Genomic DNA, 22,335 nt, shown 5'->3' with positions numbered 1-22,335 from the left:
GACTGTGGGAGGAAACCGGAGCACCCGGAGGAAACCCACGCAGACACAGAGAGAACGTGCAGACTCCGCACAGACAGTGATCCAGCAGGGAATCGAACCTGGGAAACTGGCGCTGTGAAGCAACAGTGCTAACCACTGTGATACCGTGCTGCCCACAAATGAGCATCGCATGGATAAAATAAATGTTTTACAACATAAGCACACCTAATGAGAATTTTTTCTATCTAAAAACACATGGGGCTGGATTTACCGTTTTTGAGGCTAAGTGCCGACGTTGGCGTGGGAAATGTGGCGTTTTACGATGGAAAAATCAGCGGCGAATCCTCACCAATTCTGCGACCAATGAGGGGCTAGCAGCCGCACCGAGTAAAACCCCTATTTTACTATATAAACACCTGGAGCATAACCGGGCACATGGCTGCGCATGCACATGGCGATGACATCCGGCGGTCACGCCGTAATGCATTGCGCCAGCCATGCAAGGGCCCGAATTGCCAAATACTGCCCCCCTGACCACCCCCACCAGTGCCCCCAGCCATAGCAGAAGCCCCCCCAGACCAGCAGCACGACTCCCAGCCGACTTTGGCAGCGCTGGACACAGTCCGCATCCGCCACACTGGGTTCATGACCACTGAGTCCACAAGTGAACCGCGCCGTCGGGAACTCGCCCCATCGGCAGCGGTGAAAAGCGGAGGCCCCAGAGAATAGAGGGTCAGGCCCACTAATGACTTGCCAACGGTACTTAAACACCGCGCGGCGAACGGCGCAATTCCACCATTTTCGGGGTGCCGGAGGATCCCAATTTGGCGTCAAACTGGCGCCTACTGCGATTTTTGCGTCGGAGACTATTCTCCGCACAATCGCTTTTCGCGATTTTGACATCGGCTGACGGTGAATCCCGCCCATGATTCGTAACATTGATTTTTTTTAAGGATGTTCTTGGATTCATAGATGCTTATTGCTGGGGCAGTCGACACCTTGCACTGAAATAGAAAACCATAGTGCAGAAAGCTGGGGAATACTGGGGAGTAAAGTATGATATGACGCCTCTTTATGATGCCATAATATAATGCCTCTTTATTCATGTAGCACTCTAAAAGCAAAATGCAGGCACAAAATCATTCCAGTGTGGACTTTAGTTTTTATCTGAAAATGTCTGCACTTACGTGAGCCACTTAGAAAATAAAACTGCTGAATAAAACATCCTGTTGGAACTAACCAGCTATAGATGAAATACTTGTCCTGAGACAAATTATTCTTACATCAAATATATAACTGCTCCTGTTTCTCATTTTGAAGTAAGACAGCATTTTATAGGTGCTCATGAAAATACCTAATAAAACACTGTAAATGGAAGCATTTTCTAAATAAAGGAACTGTGACTTATAATTGAAGAACTGCTATTGCCGGAACCCACAGATAATGTGCCAACAATAGGCAATCACTTCCTGATGAATTTAATAGCTGACACCACAGTCTCTGTCTGTAGACGTAAACGAGTCCATCTTCATCTATTTCAAGAAATTCTCAAATTATCTTGCAATTAACTGTTGGAGCAAAGAGCTGGAATGTTAAAGGCAGGTGTGAGAAACGTCGTTATTGTTGTGGTGTTTCAAGCGACACAACGCGGGACGTTAAAGATCCAAGCAAAACAAAGACTTTATTCAAAGACTATGCATGCAGAGGGATACAGCTCAAGAAAGACTGTTCAATGAATGAAGTTTGCTGTACATATATATACACTTTCCAACTGTACTTGTTGCTCAGGTATTTAGTTTGTCACATGGCCACAAACAGTACTAGACAATTACTGTATCAATGCCTCATTAGAAGACTAGACTAGTCTCCGGTTGAAATAAGCATTTTGTAAAGTTAATCAAGATCCTGCTGCACCCATATCAGAGTGATCATGTCTCTTCTGAATGCAAATTAGTCCCATACCTGCAATTAACTCTGTAACTCTAAACGAGTTTCTACTTTACATGCATTATCATGGTTATGTATCTTTGTGTAATTATAGTACTCCCTGGGTCTTAGCAAAGTTTGAATTATGCTTGAAGTATCCTCAGTCTTATGTCACCCTTATACTCAGCTCCCAGCCTAATGTTTACATGTATACCCTTCCACATATCTGTCTAGTTGTCTAATTACTTTCTATACTTTTGTATTGTGACAATATATAGTTCCAAGATACCTGCACTTTTTCAGCCTTGTGGAATCAGTGGACAACGCATATAGAAGTTGTATCTTTTAAGTTTCCTCAAAAATTTGTTACTTCAGTTTTGTTTGCACTTCATTCCCATGTTCCTGATCTGTGGCCACCTGGTGCAGAGTGGGGGTTGAGGAGGAAGGGGACCTCCTTATGAACCTGTTCCTCAGCCTAGCCAAACTTGCCATAAACAGGTCCATGATGCGAGCGATCGAGGGGGTCATCCAGCCCGATTGTCTGCCCCTTACTGCGGCTATATTCACTGGACACCATGGGGAATGGGGTATTTTGTTGACCCACTTAATCACATTTTGATTTAATGCTTTATGTGTCCCTTGCTTTATGTTTGATGCAGCACTCCTTTAAGGGACTGCTTCTTTAATTTGTCTTTCAGTTTGTTTAATTTAGTTTAATTGGTTTAACTCAAAATTGTACAATATATAGCATAAAGTCAATTTTGTATATTTTTTCAGGATTTGAACCAAGAAATAATGATGAGCTGAATTGTTGTGATAAAGAATTAAAAGAAGGTCCAAGATCCTCACCAAGTCCCATTAAAACACCAGATCAACATCTGAAAAGACTGAAAAGATCCAGCTCAGGTATGTTTCATAGAGGTCTTCAGGCCACTGCAAGTTTACAAGAAATAAAATAAAACTTTAAACCACCCTTTTACCTAACTAAAAAGCATTGGGATAGATTTTGTTGTAAGTGATATTCATTCAACTTACTTTTGCCCATGATTTTCTGAGGGCTGCTGCATGGCGAGTTGCAACCAAACATCAAAAGAATGCAACACCCCCTACGGGAAAAATGGGACTTGCATGAACAGGGCAAGTAACAAAGTACTTCCTTAACTAATCTGATTTTAAAATCATTAATGATCAGTGCACAGTCTGGACCAAGAAGTATAGTTAGAATACTAAATTCAATCTCAGATCAGGAACGCAAAGTGAAATGAAGAGAAGGAAAGAAATAAATTAAAAGAGAGAAATAAAAGTGGCGGGTAGAAAATGTTTTAATAATAAAAAAAATTTAAATCTCCGACACTAATTAAAAGTTGAACATTTGTACAATTTAATTTGCAGTGCCAGAGAGATTGCTTGACAGTAATTCAGACTTAGAGTGCCATTAAAAGCATGATCAGACTGCAATGAACACGTTTTTTAGGAAAGTTTAGTCCATATCTATGATGACAGTACAGAAAGTTCATGCTGCTGAACACATTTCAATGATAAGTTGCAGTTTTCAAACATTTTACAGAGGGCAGTGCATCTTCTGAATTTTAATGTGCGCAATAACGTTTCTTCATTCATGAGATGTGGGCGTCGTTGGTTATATCAACATTTATTGCCCATCCTTAATTGATAGCGAACCATCTTCTTGAACTATTGTAGTCCTTGTTGAGAAGGTACATCAATAGTGCTGCAAGATAAAAAGTTCCAGCATTCTGATACAGCGACGATGAAGCAACAAAGATAAAATTCCAAGTCAGGGTGCTGTGTGGCGTTTCGAGAAACTTGCAGGTCATGATGTTTTCACGCACCTGCTGCCCTTGTCCATCTAGGTAGTAAAGATTTGGAAGGAGGTGTTGAAGGAGGCTTGGCTGCAGTGAATTTGCTGCAGTGAATTTTGTAGATGGTACATTGTGCGTCAGTGGTGGAGGGAGTAAATGTTTATAGTGGTAGATGGGGTGCTTCATGCTGGATGATGTCTAACTAATTGAGTGTTACCTACTTGATCCGCGCCGGGCCCCTGTAGGGCTCCACCATATTGCCCGGGGGCTAGTGTGGAGAAGGGAACCCCTGCGCATGCGCGGGAATACGCCGGCCGTTCCGCGCATGCGTGGGAATACACCTGCCGTTCCGCGAATGCGTGGACTCGCGCGGGCCATTCCCCGCCGGCTGGAGCTGCGGGGACGACTCCGGCAGCAACCTAGTCCCCTAGAAAGGTGAGAATTCCTCACTTTCAGGGGTCGTTGGTGCCGGTTTTCACGCTGGCGTGGGGACATAGCCCCATTATTAGAGAATCCCGCTCCTTACCTGTGTTTACCCTATATATTCCTTTAAGTAGATGATCTCACTGAATCTTACATAAAACACATTCTCGCCGAGCATTGTATCATCCGCAAACTTCAAAATATTACATTTGGGCCCCACATCCAAATCATTGACATATATTGTGAACAGCTGGGGCCCAAGTACTGATCCTTGCGGTCCCCCACTCGCCACAGCCTGCCAACGTGAGAATGACCCATTTATTCCTACTCTCTGTTTTCTGCCTGTTAGCCAATCCTCAATCCGTGACAGTATGTGGCCTCCTGTCACATATATTTTGCTAATTAACCTCCTGAGGGGGATTTTATCAAAAGCCTTCTGAGAATTCAAATATACTATGTCCATTGATTCTCCTTTAGCAGTTTTGTTCGTAACATCTGTAAGAATTCTGCCTGGATATTTCCTTTGTTCCCATTTATTTTCTTTCTTTCTATCATTTGGACATGGACCCGAAATCAGAATGTGCCTTTAAGCAGAAGGTTCAAAGTTAAAGCAGCCTGCTTGCCAGGACACTGTGTTCCCAGGTTTTGTATTTTGGAAGGGAGAAGCCAGACCTTTTGGCACCGAGTGGATCTTAGGAACCAACTTTGGAGGGAATCAGTTCAATTGGTTAACTAGCAACTGGTGGATTGGCCAGAGACAGTGCTCTGCCTGACAATGGTCAGTGATTGGCTACTGTCACTTTCTGAAACTTTCTGAGAGAACTGAGCAGAAGTGTTTAGACCTTGGAAGTGAAAGGAGCTCTCTCTCTTCTAATTGCTGAAGTGAAAGAACTGTGCTATTATTCTGAAAGCAGTGAGTAGCCTGGCGCATCCTTTGCTGTAAACCTGAAATGAAAATCGCTTATTGTCACAAATAGGCTTCAATGAAGTTAATGATGCTGAGTCTGCAGAGAAAGTAGACAACCTTGTCAGAGAAAAACAACTCCAGTCTAGTAAGAAGAAGTACCACACCAAAAGCCTGAACCTCAGAAAGACATTGACTGGAAGTCATCCCAGTACATCAAATATCCTTATCCTTTGATTTTTATTAATATTTTATTTCCCTTTCCACCACCCTTTCCCCTCAGTGTTGTGTGTCTGCGTGTGTGTAGGGAGTGAGGCAAGTTAGGAAGGGGAGGCTGGACAAGGAGTAGTAGATAGTCAGTTACATTTTCTGTCTCTTTCATTATAATATTGTACGTAATAAAAGATTATTTGTGTTGTAAAGTTATAAACCTGGTGACTGTGTATTAGACTCAACCAAGGACCTCTCATATTTTAAATAAAATCTAATTTCACCTGCTTTGCGACGTCAGGTCAAGTGGGGCTGGAATTGACCATTTACTAGCCCAGGGTGTTATGACACATCTTCAAAAACTCCAACAAGTTTGTCAAGCTTGATTTCCCATTCATAAATCCATGCTGACTGCCTAATCAGATCATGATTGACAAGTGTCTATTTATCTCATCATTTAAGATAGATTCCAGCAATTTTCCTACCACTGATGTAAGACTAGCAGGTCTGCAGTTCCCTGTTTTCTCTCTCCCTCCCTTCTTAAATATTTGGGTGACATTTGCTACCTTCCAATCTTCAGGGATCGTTCTGGAATGTATATAATTTTGGAAGATGATCACAATGCATCCACTATCTCTATAGCAACCTTTTTCAACACCCTGAGATGCATACTATCAGTTCCTGGAGACTTATCGACTTTCAGTCCCATTAATTTCTCCAATACAGCCTTATTATTCATACTAATTTCCTTCAATTCTGCGCTCTACCTAGTCCCTTGGATCTCTACATCTGAGAGATATCCTGCACCTTCCTTAATGGACACAAAGTGATCATTCTCCTGACTATGCCTGTAATGGACCCACATTTTGCTTAGCCAAATGCTTCCTTTTAACATACCTATCAAAGCTTTTACAGTCTGTTTTTATGTTTTTTTGCAAGATTGCATTCATATTTTGTTCTTCCTTACCTTATCAGTTTCTTTGCTTTCCTTTGCTATTTTCTAAAATCCTCCCAATCCTCAGGTTCACTGCTCTATTTCTGGCAACTTTATAAATCTTTTCTTTTATTCTTAAACAATCCTTAACTTCCTTTGTCAGCCACAGTTGTGTGAATTTTAGGTGTCTTTGCACCCTGAAGGAATGTAGAGGTGTTGCATGCTATGTAACAGTTCATTGAAGAATATTTAATTGCCTATGCACAGTCATTCCTTTCAATGTATTTTCCTAATCTACCTCAGCTAATTTGTATCTCATGCCTTCATAGAACATTACAGCGCAGTACAGGCCCTTCGGCCCTCAATGTTGCGCCGACCCATAATTTCCTTCATTCAACTTTAACACCCTGACTTTAGATTTAACTCCCCGCTTTCAAACATAATGTAAAATTATGGTCACTCATCTCTAAAAGTTCTTTTACAACTAGATTATTTATTCATTTATTTAATTTTAAACATTTTATTAAGGCAATTATGAATTTATGATAACAAAAAATACAAATACAAATGTAAACATAGTTCAGTGCACAATACCCCCCCCCCCCAACCCTACCCCGCCAACATGGCTTATAAACACAATTCCCCAATCCCTCCATCTCCTCTCGCTGATCCCACCTAACCTAAATTAGCAGCACGGTAGCATTGTGGATAGCACAATTGCTTCACAGCTCCAGGGTCCGAGGTTCAATTCCGGCTTGGGTCACTGTCTGTGCGGAGTCTGCACATCCTCCCCGTGTGTGTGGTGGGTTTCCTCCGGGTGCTCCGGGTTCCCCCCACAGTCCAAAGATGTGCAGGTTAGGTGGATTGGCCATGATAAATTGCCCTTAATGCTGGGTGGGGTTACTGGGTTATGGGAATAGGGTGGAGGTGTTGACCTTGGGTAGGGTGCTCTTTCCAAGAGCTGGTGCAGACTCGATGGGCCGAATGGCCTCCTTCTGCACTGTAAATACTATGATAAACTAAACTAAACTCACTCCCCCAGCGCCCCCCACGTTCCCTAACCCCCCCTATTGTATCTGCTAACAGTTTAATTTTCCTCGAAGAAGTCGCTAAACGGCTGCCACCTCCGGACGAACCCTAACATTGATCTTCTCAGGACAAACTTAATTTTCTTAAGCCTGAGAAACCCAGCCATGTCGCTAACCCTTACCCCCGATTTTGGGGGCTCCGCGTCCCTCCAGGATAATAAAGGAGGCAAAGGCCAAAACGTCAGCCTCTCTCGCCCCCTGGACTCCTGGGTCTTCCGACACTCCAAAGATCGCCATCTCTGGACTCGGCACCACTCTCGGTTTTAGTACCTTGGACATGACGTCAGCAAATCCCTGCCAGAATCCCCTAAGTTTTGGACATGCCCAAAACATGTGGACATGATTTGCGGGCCCTCCTGCACACCTCACGCACCTGTCCTCCACCCAAAAAAACATACTCATCTGGGCCACCGTCATGTGTGCCCGGTGAACCACCTTGAATTGAATCAGGCTGAGCCTGGCACATGATGAGGACATGTTGACTCTACTCAGAGCATCCTCCCACAGACCCTCCTCAAGCTCCGTACCCAGCTCATCTTCCCACTTGCGCTTTACCTCCCCTATCTGGATTCCATCTCACTCCATGAGCTCTTTATAAATATCCGAGACCTTTCCTTCTCCTACCCCAGCTTTTGAAATTACCCTATCCTGCATCTCCTGGGGCGGTAGAAGGGGAAAGGTTGAAATCTGCCTTCGTACAAAGTCCCTCATCTGCAGATAGCGAAACGCATTCCCTCCTGGCAGTTCAAACTCATCCTCCAAACAAGGAAAGCTCCCTACAACTAGATTATTAACTCATCCTTTTTCATCACATAATATTAGTTCTAGAATTACCTGCCCTCTAGTCTGTTCAACATGCCGCTCAAGTAACCCATCCCTAACGCACACCAGAAACTCATCTTCCTCAGCATTATTGCTCACTTGGTTTAACCAGTCTATGTGCAGCACGGCAACACAGTGGTTAACACCATTACTTCACAGCGCCAGGGACCATGGTTCGATTCCCAGCTTGGGTAACTTCTGTGGTAAGGTGGGGTTACAGGGTTACGGGGATAGGGTGGAGGTGTGGGCTTAAGTGGGATGCTCAACGGCCGGTGCAGACTCAATGGGCCGAATGGCCTCCTTCTGAATTGTAAATTCTATGATTCTGTGCGGAGTCTGCACATTCTTCAGTGTCTGTGTGGGTTTCCTCAGGGTGTTCCGGTTTCCTCCCACAGTCCAAAGATGTGCAGATTTGGTCAATTGGTCATGCTAAATTGTCTCGTAGTATCCAAACGTTAGGTGGGGCTGCTGGGTTATATGGATAGGGTGGAGGTGTGGATTTAGGCAGATAGCTCTTTCAGGGGCCGATGTAGAGTCGATGGGCCAAATGGCCTCCTTCTGCTCTGTAAATTCTATGATTTTATGTGCAGACTGACGTCACCCATGATCACAGTATTGTCCATGCTACATGCTTCTCTCATTTCCTGATTAATACTATGCCCCACATTACCATTACTATTTGGTGATCTATAAATAACTCTAACCAATGTCTGCTGTCCTTTGCTGTTTCTTAGCTCCACCCAAACAGATACCATTCATTGTTCATTTGATCTGAGATCCTCCCTTACTAGTGTAATCCTTTGTTATCAGCAGAATCCACCTCCTTTCCTCCTTTGTCCTTCCTTTTTAAAAACATTTTAGATTACCCAATTATTTTTTTTCCAATTAAGGGGTAATTTAGCATGCCCAATCCACCTCTACTGCACACCTTTGGGTTGTGAGGGTGAGGCCCACTCAGACACGGGGAGAATGTGCAAACTCCACACGGACAGTGACCCAGGGCCTCAGCACCATGTGGCAGCAGTGCTACCCACTGTGCCACTGTGCCGTTCCCTGTCTGTCCTCCCTAAATGTTGAATATCCTTGAATATTCATTTTGCAGTTTTGGTCACCATGCAGCCATGTTTCTGGATCATACTCATTGACCTCTATTTGTACTTTTAGATCATCTACCTTGTTACATTCAGGTAGAGAGCCTTAACTTTGTCTTTTTGACACCATTCCACATTCAACGCATTGCTTTGTTTCTTTTGCATTCTAGTCCCATTCCTAATTCCTGTTGCTAACATTACTTTCTATTTCGACCACCCTTCCCTCTGACAAGTTAGTTTAAATTCACCTCAAGAGAACTAGCAAATCTCCCTGCGAGTATATCAGTGTGGATCCTGTTAAGATGTAACCTGTCCATCTTGTACAGGTCCCACCTGCCCTAGAACTGGTCTCAATGCCGTAGAAATCTGATGCCCTCCCTCCTACACCATTTCTCCAGCCATGGTAGCACAGTGGTTAACACAGTTGCATCACAGCTCCAGTGTCCCAGGTTTGATTCCCGGCTTGGGTCACTATCTTTGCATCTGCGTGGATTTCCTCCGGGTGCTCCAGTTTCCTCCCACAGTCCAAAGATGTGCAGGTTAGGTGGATTGGCCATGCTAAATTACCCTTAGTGTCCAAAAAAGGTTAGTTGGAGTTACAAGGATAGGGTGCAGGTGTGGGCTTGGGTAGGGTGCTCTTTCCAAGGGCCGGTGCTGACTCGATGGGCCGAATGACCTCCTCCTGCACTGTAAATTCTCTGATATGTATTGAATTGACTTGTGCCTTGTAGCTGATGGGCAGGCTTTGGGGAATTAGGACACGTTACTCACTGCAGAATTCCCAGCTTCTGACCTGCTCTTGTAGCCAGAGTATTTAAATGGTTGGTCCCAATTACGTTTCCTGTCAGAGATGATCCCCAGTATGTTTATGGCGGGGATTCAGAATGCCTTTGAATGTCAAGGGGCGGTTTTTAGATATTCGCTCGTTGAAGATGGTCATTACCTGGCACTTGTGTGTCATGAATGTTACTGTGGTGTTCTTTGTGGTTCAGATCCTAGGATGGTTGGCATAGTGTTCACAAAGACCACAACTCGCTTTTATATTAAACAAAGCTAATGATTTATTTATTCTACTTAATTGAATTTGACCCTTACCTCTATAAAATAAACAATTGACAATAATCATATAATCTACACTCACCTGTCACTAATCTCTACACTAATGCAATAACTGTGATCTGCTCTCACTCACACAATCTTTCCTACAGTCCGTCTTCTAGCCTTCTCCTCAACACTCTCTCCCAGAAGGATTGATGCTTTATACAGTTCTGCATCTAGCTCCGTCTAGTGGTTGATTAGGACAAAACATTGACCCTTTTAGTTTTGTACATTTCTCATAATGTCACAGTTACTTGCCACTTACCAACCCAAGCCTGAATGTGACCCAGGAATTTTCGCTGAAATTGATACCCAGGCTGAACAATAAAGAGGGAAAGCGGCAGGGATGATCAATTGCAAAGGCTGAGACCTTGCAGTTGGTTTGATATGGCCACTTTTTTAAGTGTTGTGGGGTGATAATATTAAGAGTTGTAGTGGGGGGCAGGTCAGCTGGGCTGAACAGAGCACTGCCTTGAAGGGCACAAGCAGACAAGGGGTCGATTTATTCAGTGGTCAGCTGAAGCATGGAAGAGGAGTAGCAGAGTGAGCAGTGGATCCTGCCTCAGGTACCAGAGCACAGCAGTATGGTCAGCTGAGAGGCAGGAGGCAGAAGAACGTATACCCTTCACCAGATGCTGCCAATGGACATGGACAATTTCAGTGTCTGAGCAGCTGCGAATGGCATTGAACATTGTGCAAATCAGCAAATATCCCCGCTTCCTATTCAAGAATGCTACTGGCTCCTTTCGAATTACAGCTGTGGACAATTGTGGAATATTGTAACAGGAGAGAATCTACAATGCTCCTGAGCATTGTAGACACATCATTGGGCCACTTTGCTGCTCCTACATTGGCCTGGCATGCACGAGTGGCTATGAGGATGTTCACATCCATTTCTCATGCGCTCAATCGACCGAGAGCTGGCACCATTCAGGGCATGAATGGATTCCTCCATCTTCTGCCCATGGTTGCACACTGCACCTTGGTTTTTGCTAAATGAACACAAATCTCCAATTGTTACCCCACTAGAACCTACTTTGTACTCCTGACTCTCTGGATCATTGACAAGCTGAGCATGGATGCTGTTGCCCTTGGACCTTCAAGTGGGACTACCACAGCTTCCACCGTCCTCGTCAGATGCTCACAATTGACATGCTCCTCACTTGGTGCAAAATATTTTAATTGTGATCATGGACCTCACAAGGTGTACCCTCATAGTGAAGTTGACCTCTGAGGCCTGTGCAGCCTCATCCGGCACTTCCCGTTCTTCTGCAATTGAACCGGCTATGAAGAGGTACCATGAGTTAATGGAGGTCCCATATCTGTGTGGCTCCTTCTCACCATTTATAGCACCTTCACATAAATGTGCATCGGCATAAGTCAACATAATGCAATAGTTCTTAGTTCATAGCCAAATGATTCGGGTATTATCCCATCACTCTATTTTGGGCACAGCCCATCTCCCTCTCGTCTGCTGTGAGCCTTTTTTAATTCATAGTTAGGATATGGGTGTCATTGGCAAGGCCAACATTTGTTGCCCATCCCTAATTGCCCTTGAACTAAATAGCATACCAGAACATTTTGGAGGAAAATTAAGACATAACCATATTGCTGTGAGTCTGAAGTCACATGTAGGTCCCTCTGTCTGCACCAAAATCACCCTCTTGCATTGTCACATACAAGCCCCAAAAGGATAAAAGGTCTGAATCTTGGCAAAACAAATTAGGTCATTGATGCACTTGCAACATTGGATCCAGGTTCTTCAGGTGATGCCCTGGCTATTGATCTCCTCTTCGATGTCTGTGCAACTTGCGTCACGCTGTCTGATCTTCTCCTCCTCCCATCCCAGGTGAAAAGAACCTCTATCTTGCCCTTGCACGCTGGAGAAAAATCTGCAGGGAGGCATTGCTTAACCGTAGGGCCACGCAGGTTTTCCTGCATCCATTGTCACCCCAGGTTTCCATTGAGCTCATTGAAGGCTGGCAGAGAGGCCCCTTCAGTGCAGCAAATGCAAGACAGACAGTCTTTTAAATATGCCTCCATGCCTGAGCTGCAGCCACCTTATTTCCTGCCTTTGCATTGCAATTGGACTGCCCCAGGATTAATTGACCAACCCCCGTAAGATCAGCTAGCTACTGAATGCACGAATGAAAGCGAGATCCGGAACCTGTCAGATTCTGAGTTAGAGAATCCTAAGTTAGTGCACTCCTATAAGCAGGTTGCATTGCGAAAGATTACTGGTGCAGATCTGAATTTTAGAGAGTAAACACTGCACTAATGCCCAAGATGTGCATGGAAGGAAAGGGAACTTGACTGGAATGTCAACCTTGCCAGGTCATTCTTCAGGTGCGCTGAACTAAATTTCTGGATGAAAGGATTGACACTCATTCTGTGCTACCTTCCTCTACTTGGCACTTTATTTATTGAATTACCTCGCAACATTCTCTTTCTTCACTGAATCTACTCATTTTTTAAAAATAATATGTTTGTTCAAATTTTTCCATTTTATACTTAATGCAAACTAATACAATACACAAAACAAAATAAGCCATCAATACACACATACCTCCCCAAAACACAACCTAACCCCCCTTAGCAACTAACCAGCTCCTTGAAATACACAACGGCTGGCATAGTTTTCATAGAATTTACAGTGCAGAAGGAGGCCATTCGGCCCATCGAGTCTGCACCGGCTTTTGGAAAGAGCACCCCACCCACGGTCGACACCTCCACCCTATCCCCATAACCCAGTAACCCCACCCAACACTAAGGGCAATTTTGGACACTAAGGGCAATTTATCATGCCCAATCCACCTAACCTGCACATCTTTGGACTGTGGGAGGAAACCGGAGCACCCGGAGGAAACCCACGCACACACGGGGAGGATGTGCAGACTCCGCACAGACAGTGACCCAAGCCGGAATCGAACCTGGGACCCTGGAGCTGTGAAGCAATTGTGCTATCCACAATGCTACCGTGCTGCCCTCCGGTAAAACCCCACAATTGTGCCCATCACGGTGTACTTGACTTTCTCAAGGTATAGGAACTCCATCAGAACTCCCAACCTCACTGAGGCACTGGGCGGAGAAGCAGACCTCCACTGCAGCACCTCTGGGCAATCAGCAAGGTGAAGGCCAGGACATCGGCCCCCGTGCCCGCCTGAAGCTCCGGCAAGTCTGGCACCCCAAATATAGCCAGCAACAGGCAGGGCTCCAGTTCCATTTTCAGATCTATCCACATGGTGCTAAAGAAGGAGACCCAAAAACCCAAAAGCTTGGGGCAAGGCCATGTGCACATGGTTGGCCGGACCCCCTGAACAGCACTCGCACTTATCTTCCACCCCTGCAAAGAAATGACTCATTCTGGACCTAGCCCAATAAACTACTTGGAGTTGGATTAAAGCAAGCCTCACGCAGCACCTCACTCCACACCTCGTCATCGAGAATGGGCCCTAATTCCTCCTCCCAACTGGCCTTAACCCCCTCCATCGACATTGAATCCTCCGATATAATCGGACCATAAATACCGAACGTGCTCCCTTCCTCCAATCCTGAAAACGAAAGAACACCATCCATTAGAGGGGTCGGCACGCCACGGGGGGAATGTCGGGAAAATCTGCTTTGAAAAGTTGCGAACTTGTAAATATCTGAATAAGTCAGGTTGCGAGAGCCCAAACTTCCCTGACAGTTCCTCTTAACTGACAAACTGCCCCTCCAGGAAAAGATCACCCATTCTCTCCAATCCCTTCCCCTCCCACCCCCCCGAAAGTGGCATCCAGTCTCGCAGGCTGGAAACAAATGATTCGCACAAATTGGAGCTAGCTTCGATACTGACCCCAATTTAAAATGCTGTCAAAATTGTCTCCATATCTTCAAAGTGAAGACAACCACTGGATTTACTGAATACTTTGCTGGTGAGAAAGGAAGCAAGGCTTAGACTAGACCACTACATGACTTTGATTCCATCTGCACCCATGTAGCTTCAGGATCACTGCACTAACCCAACCTTCTCCCATTTGCTGCCCAGTAATAAAATATCAGGTTCGGCACTGCTAAGCCCTCTGATTGTCTATCCCTGTGGAGGACTGTGCTTCGAATCCTCACCATCTTGTCCACCCATATAAAGGACGTAAACAACTTTTTGACTTACCCAAAAAAGGATTTGGGGGGGAAAAACCGTCAAACACCAGAACAAATATAAAAATGTAGGCAAAATGTTCATCTTCACTGACTGAACCCTGCCTACCAAAGACAAGGGAAGATTATCCCACCTCTGCAGATCAGTCCTGAACCTGCCTTCCCAACTCGTACAGTAAGTTTACAGAGACAGGCCCAATCCCGGCCCTCTTGAACCCCCAGATTCCTAAAGCTGGAACCAGCCATATGAAAAGGTAGCATCCCTAGAATGATTCCCCTACCTGGGGGCTTAGATAGAAAACATTGACTTTTTCTCAAGTTCAGCCTGTACCCTGAAAAAGACCCTGAAAAAGAGCCGAAGCACCTCAGCAGCTCCATTATATCGTCCATGGCGGGGATCGGATCCATCACATAAAGTAAGAGATCATCAGCATTCAGGGACATCCTTCCCCTCGCTGTCCCCCTCCAATTATCTAAAGCCCTCAAGGCAATGCCATAGGCTCGATCACCAATGCAAACAAGAGGGGAGACCCTTAGAATGACTCCTGTCTCAGTCCCCTATTTAATTAGAAATACCTCTGGCTCATGTTATTGGTGCGGACACTAGCTGATGGGGCCTTGTACAACAGTCGTATCCAAGCCACAAACTTGGGCCCGACCCAAACTTCTCCAAGACCGCATAAAGATACCTCCATTCTATCTTCTGAACTGCTTTCTCGGCATCTAATGCGACAATTACCTCCGGATACGCCCCCTCAGATAAGGAAAGCACCACATTTAGCAATTGGCACACATTAGGCGACAATTGGCGGCCTTTAACAAAACCCATCTGACTTCCCAATAACTTGAAGATGACATGGTTCCAGCCTCAGTGCTAACACCTTATCCTTTAAAAGAAGTGAAATTGATACTTGCATCAGCAACTTGGCCAGGGAGCCCTGTGTTACCGAGTCCTCGAACTTCCTCACTAATAATGGCACCAGCTGTTCCTCAAAAATATTGTAAAATTTCACTGGGAACCCGTCTGGCTCTGGACCCTTACCTGTTTGCATCCACCCTATTGCTATCAAGACCTCCTCTGCAACCAGCGGCCTCTCCAACCCTTCACCCTCTTCCTCCTCCACCGTACTGTATGTACTGGGGAGAAGAAAGAGAATTCCTTACTGTCAGGATGCATAACCCGCCCCCCTCCACCACACCCCCCACACCCCACCCCCATCTCCTCCATAAATGCCAAAAGCACCTTTGCTACCCCGGAAGGAGCCAACAACTTTGGCTTAGACTGATCTAGTTTCGTATTCAGGACAAATTCAAGTCTCCCCCCAAGATCAACTGATGCGTATCCAAATCTGGTATTGCGGCCAACAATCTCCTCATGAATGTTACATTGTCACAGTTTGGGGGTACACATTCACCAATACCACTAATTTACCTTCCAGCATCTAGTTACTATGACGTACCTGCCTCCCCGATCTGCCACGACCATTCCCACCAGAAAACAGATTATTTTATTAATTAAGATTGCCTCATCCCTGGCCCTGCTATCAAACACCTGGGGCGGAATTCTCCACAATCAGCGCGATGTCCGCCGATCAGCGCCAAAAACGGCGCGAGTCAGTTCGGCATCGTGCCGCCCCAAAGGTGCGGAATCCTCCACATCTTGAGCGGCCGAGCCCTAACCTTGAGGGGCTAGGCCCGCGCCGGACGGATTTCCGCCCCGCCAGCTGGCGGGAAAGGCCTTTGGTGCCCCTCCAGCTGGCGCGTAAATGACTTTGCCGGGCGGCGCATGCGCTGGAGCGTCAGCGGCCACTCACGGCATCCCCGCGCATGCGCAGTGGAGGGGGTCTCTTCCGCCTCCGCCATGGTGGAGACCGTGGCGAAGGTGGAAGGAAAAGAGTGCCCCCACGGCACAGGCCCGCCCGCGGATCGGTGGGCCCCGATCGCGGGCCAGGCCACCGTGGGGGCACTCCCCGGGGCCAGATCGCCCCGTGCCCCCCCCCAGGACCCCGGAGCTCACCTGCGCTGCCTTGTCCCGCCGGTAAGAGAGGTGGTTTAATCCACGCCGGCGGGACAGGCATTCCAACAGCGGGACTTCGGCCCATCCGGGCCGGAGAGTCACCGGGGGGGGGCCTGCCAACCGGCGCGGCGCGATTCCCGCCCCCGTCAAATATCCGGTGCCAGAGAATTCGGCAACCGGCGGGGGCGTGATTCACGCCAGCCCCCGACGATTCTCCGACCCGGCAGGGGGTTGGAGAATCCCGCCCCAGGCTCACTGATCACTTCCAAAGCCAAGTCTTATCCCTCACCCGCAGCTGGGTCTCCTGCAGAAGCACAACATCGGCCTGTCTTCTCAAGTCAGACATTTGCACCACCAGGGATTATCCCCTCACTCTTCCAAGTTCTTAGAACCGAGGACCACCCAAGATCGCAGTCAGCCCCACCCATAAAGTAAGACAAAGTAAAAAAAAAAACTAGTCACCGTCAGCAATCTGCCCTTCCCGCCCCCCGCCCGCCCCCTCACTTCCCTAACCCAAAAGACTACCAGCTACCTCCCATCGAACAAAGCTCTCTCCTTACCATCACCCTTCTCCCACCAAACACTCCTTCTCGGCTCATCGAAACCTGTCTGATCAGGCCCAACAGACAGGAGCCCCTCCACCCGCCTCACTCCCTTTCACTAGCTGAGCTCTAACTGCTCATGATGTAGCCCCCCACAAGGGCCCATAACCAATGAACAAAGAAAAGAGATTCCCCCTCCCCCACCTTAACGGTATAATTGCCGTTCTCATCCTTCCATCTTGGGCCATATATTATCCACATTACTGCTTTAATTCTTACCACCAACTTCTTTCACCTCTCCGTCACTCAACACTCCAATACAGAACAATAAATCCCAGTTAACCTAACAATATACACAAAAATATTAAAATATCCCCAAGCCATGCCGCCCCGTCAACACCCATTAAAGTCCCAGTCAAACCCACTCAATTCAGTCCAAAGCCTTGTTCTTTGATGAAAGCCTCCACCTCCTCCGCCATCGAGAAAAAATGATCCTATGAGTTGTGCGTGACTCTCAATCTCATCGGATACACCACATCCAAGCACACACCACTCTTGTACAATGCCGTCTTCACCTCACTAAAGGCCTCGTACCTCCTGATGGGCAACTAGGGATGGGCAATAAATGCTGGGCTAACCAGCGACACCCACATCCCGTAAATGAATTTTTAAAAAGCCCTGCCCCAAATGCTGCCACCTTCCCACCTCGCATTGAGGGTTATACATAGATTACTGTAGCTGTGTGGGGTCTTTATGTTTGTAGTTGGTAAGAATTCTTACTGTGTGTGTTTATACAATTGTTAACTAAATTCGTAGAATAAAGCTTGTTTTTTGATTAAAAGCACCTAAGAACTCCTTTGAATAACACCTGGTTCACAACACAACCCAAAGATGTGCAGGGTCCATGGATTACCCCTTAATTGGAAAAATAAAAAAATGAAAAAATTTAAAAAGGTAATCGGATGGAAATTGTTCTCTTTTATCCCTCTCTGCAATAGATCACCTGAATTTTACTGGGATGTCAGAAGTCCCACTGTTGTGGCTGAAAGCAGGAGTCAATCAGCCAACTTTCCTGTGCTGCTGGCAAAATAGCATGGCGGCAGAAACTTGTCGTGTAGGGCAGCTTGGTGGCGCAGTGTTTAGACTGCTGCCTCACGGCGCTGAGGTCCCAGGTTTGATCCTGGCTCTGGGTCACTGTCTGTGTGGAGTTTGCACATTCTCTCCGTGTTTGCGTGGGTTTCGCCCCCACAACCCAAAGATGTGCAGGGCAGATGGATTGACCACGCTAAATTGCCCCTTAATTGGAAAAAATGAATTGAGTGCTCTAAATTTATTTTAAAAAATAAACTTGTCGGGTATCCCTACCCAACACCTTCCTGGCCATTTTTTCAGCCTTCCCATCTTCCTACCTGTCTCTGAAGGGTTGGTAGAATTCCAGCTGACATCTCTGGCATACCCTCAAGTGGAAAACGATCTTGAGAAACAGAATAGAAATCTTGTATGAACTATCCAGCCAGACAGTCAGCTCAGTGAGCCATGCACTTTCCTTGTTTCTTGCATCCCTAGCCCGCCGCTCCAATCTTGGATTGGATTGGATTGGATTTGTTTTATTGTCATGTGTACCGAGTGTTATGTTCCAGTACTGTGACAATGATTGAGTCAGCGTACCAAAGAACATCTAGTTCTAGACTAATCAAATTTATTATTGTACAGCAAACTGTGGGTTGGAAACTAATCCCAACAAACTGGACAATCACAAACACAACTTACCAGAACGAATTCTCCTACAGATTCCCCCAGGTTGCAGTATCACATGTGTAATGATATGTAGACAGACATGTAAATAAAGGGTTATTCACAACACCTAGCTGTGGCATGACCACTAGAGGGCATTACAAGACCCACTATATAATAAGTGCTCCCAGAGGCTCTCTCTCTCTTTCCAGCAGGAGTTACCAAAGAACAGCAGTGTATTAGAGGATCTCAGCCGAGCCACCACGTGCAGCTTAGATACAGTTTGTACAGTTAGTTATCCTTACTTTATTGCTAGAGTTAGTTCAGTAGAGTGTCAAACTCATTTATTAGTTTTATCGTTCCTTAATAAATTATTTCAGTTTACTTTGATGACTTGAGTGTTCTTCAACATCATTTACAGTTAGTAATGACATATATCTTTTAAACCCAGTAATATAACATCCTACCAGGAGTAGCAATATAATATAACATGGCACCGGAGTGATTACTGCATCTAGCTAGTTAAATTTAGTAAGTTTAGAGAGAAAACCAGATAGCTATTCGGCAACAGAATTTTTGCCTTCGGAACAAAACCTGATGGTTCCCGGCACGATGAACAGACCACATGGTCCTCATCACCTCAGGATCACTGGTAACCTTAATGTTAACTGCCGGTTGTTTAGACAATAATTTAAATTGTATCTACAAGCGTCTGACTTAACAAATGTGACAGATACTCGAAAGATAGCTCTTCTACTGACTGGCTGGTCCACACGTGATAGTGATCTACAACTCTTTTACCTACACAGAAGGTCAGGATAAGAGAAAGTATGAAATAATCCTAAAAAATTTAATAGCCACTGTACAGTACAGTCAAATGAAATAGTTAAGCGCTACATCTTTGCAAAATGATTGCAAGGGAAAGAGGAATATTTCAACAACTTTGTGACTGATCTTAAGCTGCTGGCACTATCCTGCAACTTTTTAATGCTGCATGATTCTAAGATTCGTGACCAAATTGTTTGGGGAATAAATGATGAGTACGTCAGAAAAAAGTTACTGAGTGAACAGGATTCAACATTAAAAATCGCTATACAAAAATGCCTTGCTCATGAACAATCAAAGAATCACAATGTAGAATATGAAATCCGTGAAAATGGCTCGAATACTTACCACGAGGCAGAGGCAGTGTTCAAAGTGGAAAAGATGGACGTTTTGAACCGCAGCCATCTTGCGCGCGCGCACTCTAGCCAGTACGCACATGCGCACTTCCCAAAAAGATGCAAACCGGCAAAAAGAAGCTGCGCATGCTCAGTTGCAAAAAAATGCGCACTTTGTCCGAAAATCCTACGCATTACGTCATGAGCGTCAGAAGACTCAGAACATGCCCACTTAAAGGGAAACTGCCCGAAAATTAAAAATAAGAGTTTTAAAGCTACAAAACCCAAATTGTTTACCTTGAAAGGCAAAACAATGCCTGAACTTCAACAAGCAGTTGAAGATAACTTTCGCAGCACCACGGAACACGCAATTTGCAGCATAAAAAGTGAAGAGCACATTAACAAATCCAAAACTGAAAAAGATGATTTGTTAATTAAAAGTGAAGAGCTCAATAACAAATCAGAAATCAAAGAAGGTGATTTGTTTATTGAAGAATACTACTCAGACATGGTTGAGTTATTCGGATATGATGATCATAGCATCAGCAACACGGTTGAAAAGCTCAATACGACTCTCCTCATGGTCGATGAATCCAATACCATGTTGCAATGGCAGATCATTGATACATTGGATGACAGCAATCAAATAGCCAAGAAGAAAACAACATCTCACAGAGAGTACTGACCGACTCCATTGAGAGAGCACTGATCGACTTCACAGAGAGAAAATTGCACGACTCCACACAGAGAGCGATGGAAGCCTCCACACAGAGATCGTTGACAGACTCCAGAGTGGAAGCAAATAAAGACTCCAGAGCTACAACCATGCATAAAGAAGACTATGAAGGTCTATCCTACTTATTTGAGCAACTAGAAGACTATGAAAGTCTACCCAGCTCATTTAAACAACAAGAAGACAATGAAAGTCTACCCACTATATGTGAGACAAGCGATAAAGAAACCGCAATTCACACACAATATGGGCAAAAGCACAGCGAGACTGACAAAATAACTTTACAAGTCTGTACAAAAGAACTTGGCAATCAAAATAATTTTAGCATTCATGTCAAGAGGGCTAGAATACAAGACCAGGGATGTACTTCTGAGGCTATATAAGACCCTGTTCAGACCCATTTGGAGTTTTGTGAGCAGTTTTGGGCCCTGTACCTAAGGAAGGATGTGCTTGCGTTGGAAAGGGTCCAGAGGAGGTTCACAAGAATGATCCCTGGAATGAAGAACTTGTCGTATGAGGAACAGTTGAGGACTTTGGGTCTGTACTCGTTGGAGTTTAGAAGGATGAGGGGGATCTTATTGAAACTGACAGGATACTGTGAGGTCTGGATAAAGTGGACATGGAGAGGATGTTTCCACTTGTAGGAAAAACTAGAACCAGAGGGCACCATCTCAGACTAAAGGGACGATCCTTTAAAACAGAGATGAGGAATCTCTTCAGCCAGAGAGTGGTGAATCTGTGGAACACTTTGCCGCAGAAGGCTGTGGAGGCCAAATCATTGAGTGTCCTTAAGACAGAGATAGATAGGTTCTTGATTAATAAGGAATCAGGGGTTATAGGGACAAGGCAGGAAAATGGGAATAAGAAAATATCAGCCATGATTGAATGGCGGAGCAGACTCGATGGGCCGAGTGGTCTAATTCTGCTCCTATATCTTATCGTCCTATGGTCTAATGTAAAACTACACATGTGTCCAGTGAGACCACATCAATTAAAACCTCATCTACTCTTGACAACGTACAAGAAACTGAAATCTTGACGACGTTAACTCCAGAAGAGGAGCACCAAGAGATCAAAGATGAAGCAGATCTACCAGAATTGACTGATGTCACCAAGATCAGTGCAACATCAGATCATTCAAACAAACCTCAAACCATAAAGCTCAATGAAATATCAGATACTGCAAAGGACACTGATACTGCAAAGTTTGAGAATGACTCAAATTATCTGCCAGGAACAGTCATTGAGCACAACAACAGCAAAAACAACAACAATGAAAATGACAACAGAAACAACAATGAAAACAACGACAGAAACAACAACAACGAAACAACAATCTGTACAACAAGAAAAAGATCTGGGGCGAAATTCTCCGGAAACGGCGCGATGTCCGCCGACTGGCGCCCAAAACGGCGCAAATCAGACGGGCATCGCGCCGCCCCAAAGGTGCGGAATGCTCCGCATCTTTGGGGGCCGAGCCCCAACCTTAAGGGGCTAGGTCGGCGCCGGACGAATTTCCGCCCCGCCAGCTGGCGGAAAAGGCCTTTGGTGCCCCGCCAGCTGGTGCGGAAATGACATCTCCGGGCAGCGCATGCGCGGGAGCGTCAGCGGCCGCTGACAGTTTCCCACGCATGCGCAGTGGAGGGAGTCTCTTCCGCCTCCGCCATGGTGGAGACCGTGGTGGAGGCGGAAGGGAAAGAGTGCCCCCACGGCACAG

General features: G+C 45.5%; 1 protein-coding gene across 1 annotated transcript in view; it reads left to right on the top strand.

Annotated features, from left to right (window-relative positions):
• Positions 1–22,335, top strand: part of LOC140385560 (putative Polycomb group protein ASXL3) — a 318,815-nt gene that overhangs the window by 167,909 nt on the left and 128,571 nt on the right. The window contains exon 5 of the mRNA XM_072467838.1: positions 2,683–2,811. Coding sequence (XP_072323939.1) covers positions 2,683–2,811 — 129 coding nt within the window. The remainder of the gene's footprint in view (positions 1–2,682; positions 2,812–22,335) is intronic.

This window comes from Scyliorhinus torazame, chromosome 11, assembly GCF_047496885.1.
Source record: "Scyliorhinus torazame isolate Kashiwa2021f chromosome 11, sScyTor2.1, whole genome shotgun sequence".
Taxonomy (NCBI): domain Eukaryota; kingdom Metazoa; phylum Chordata; class Chondrichthyes; order Carcharhiniformes; family Scyliorhinidae; genus Scyliorhinus; species Scyliorhinus torazame.
The sequence above is the reverse complement of the archived record's forward strand: the minus strand, read 5'-3'. Positions and strand labels throughout refer to the sequence as shown.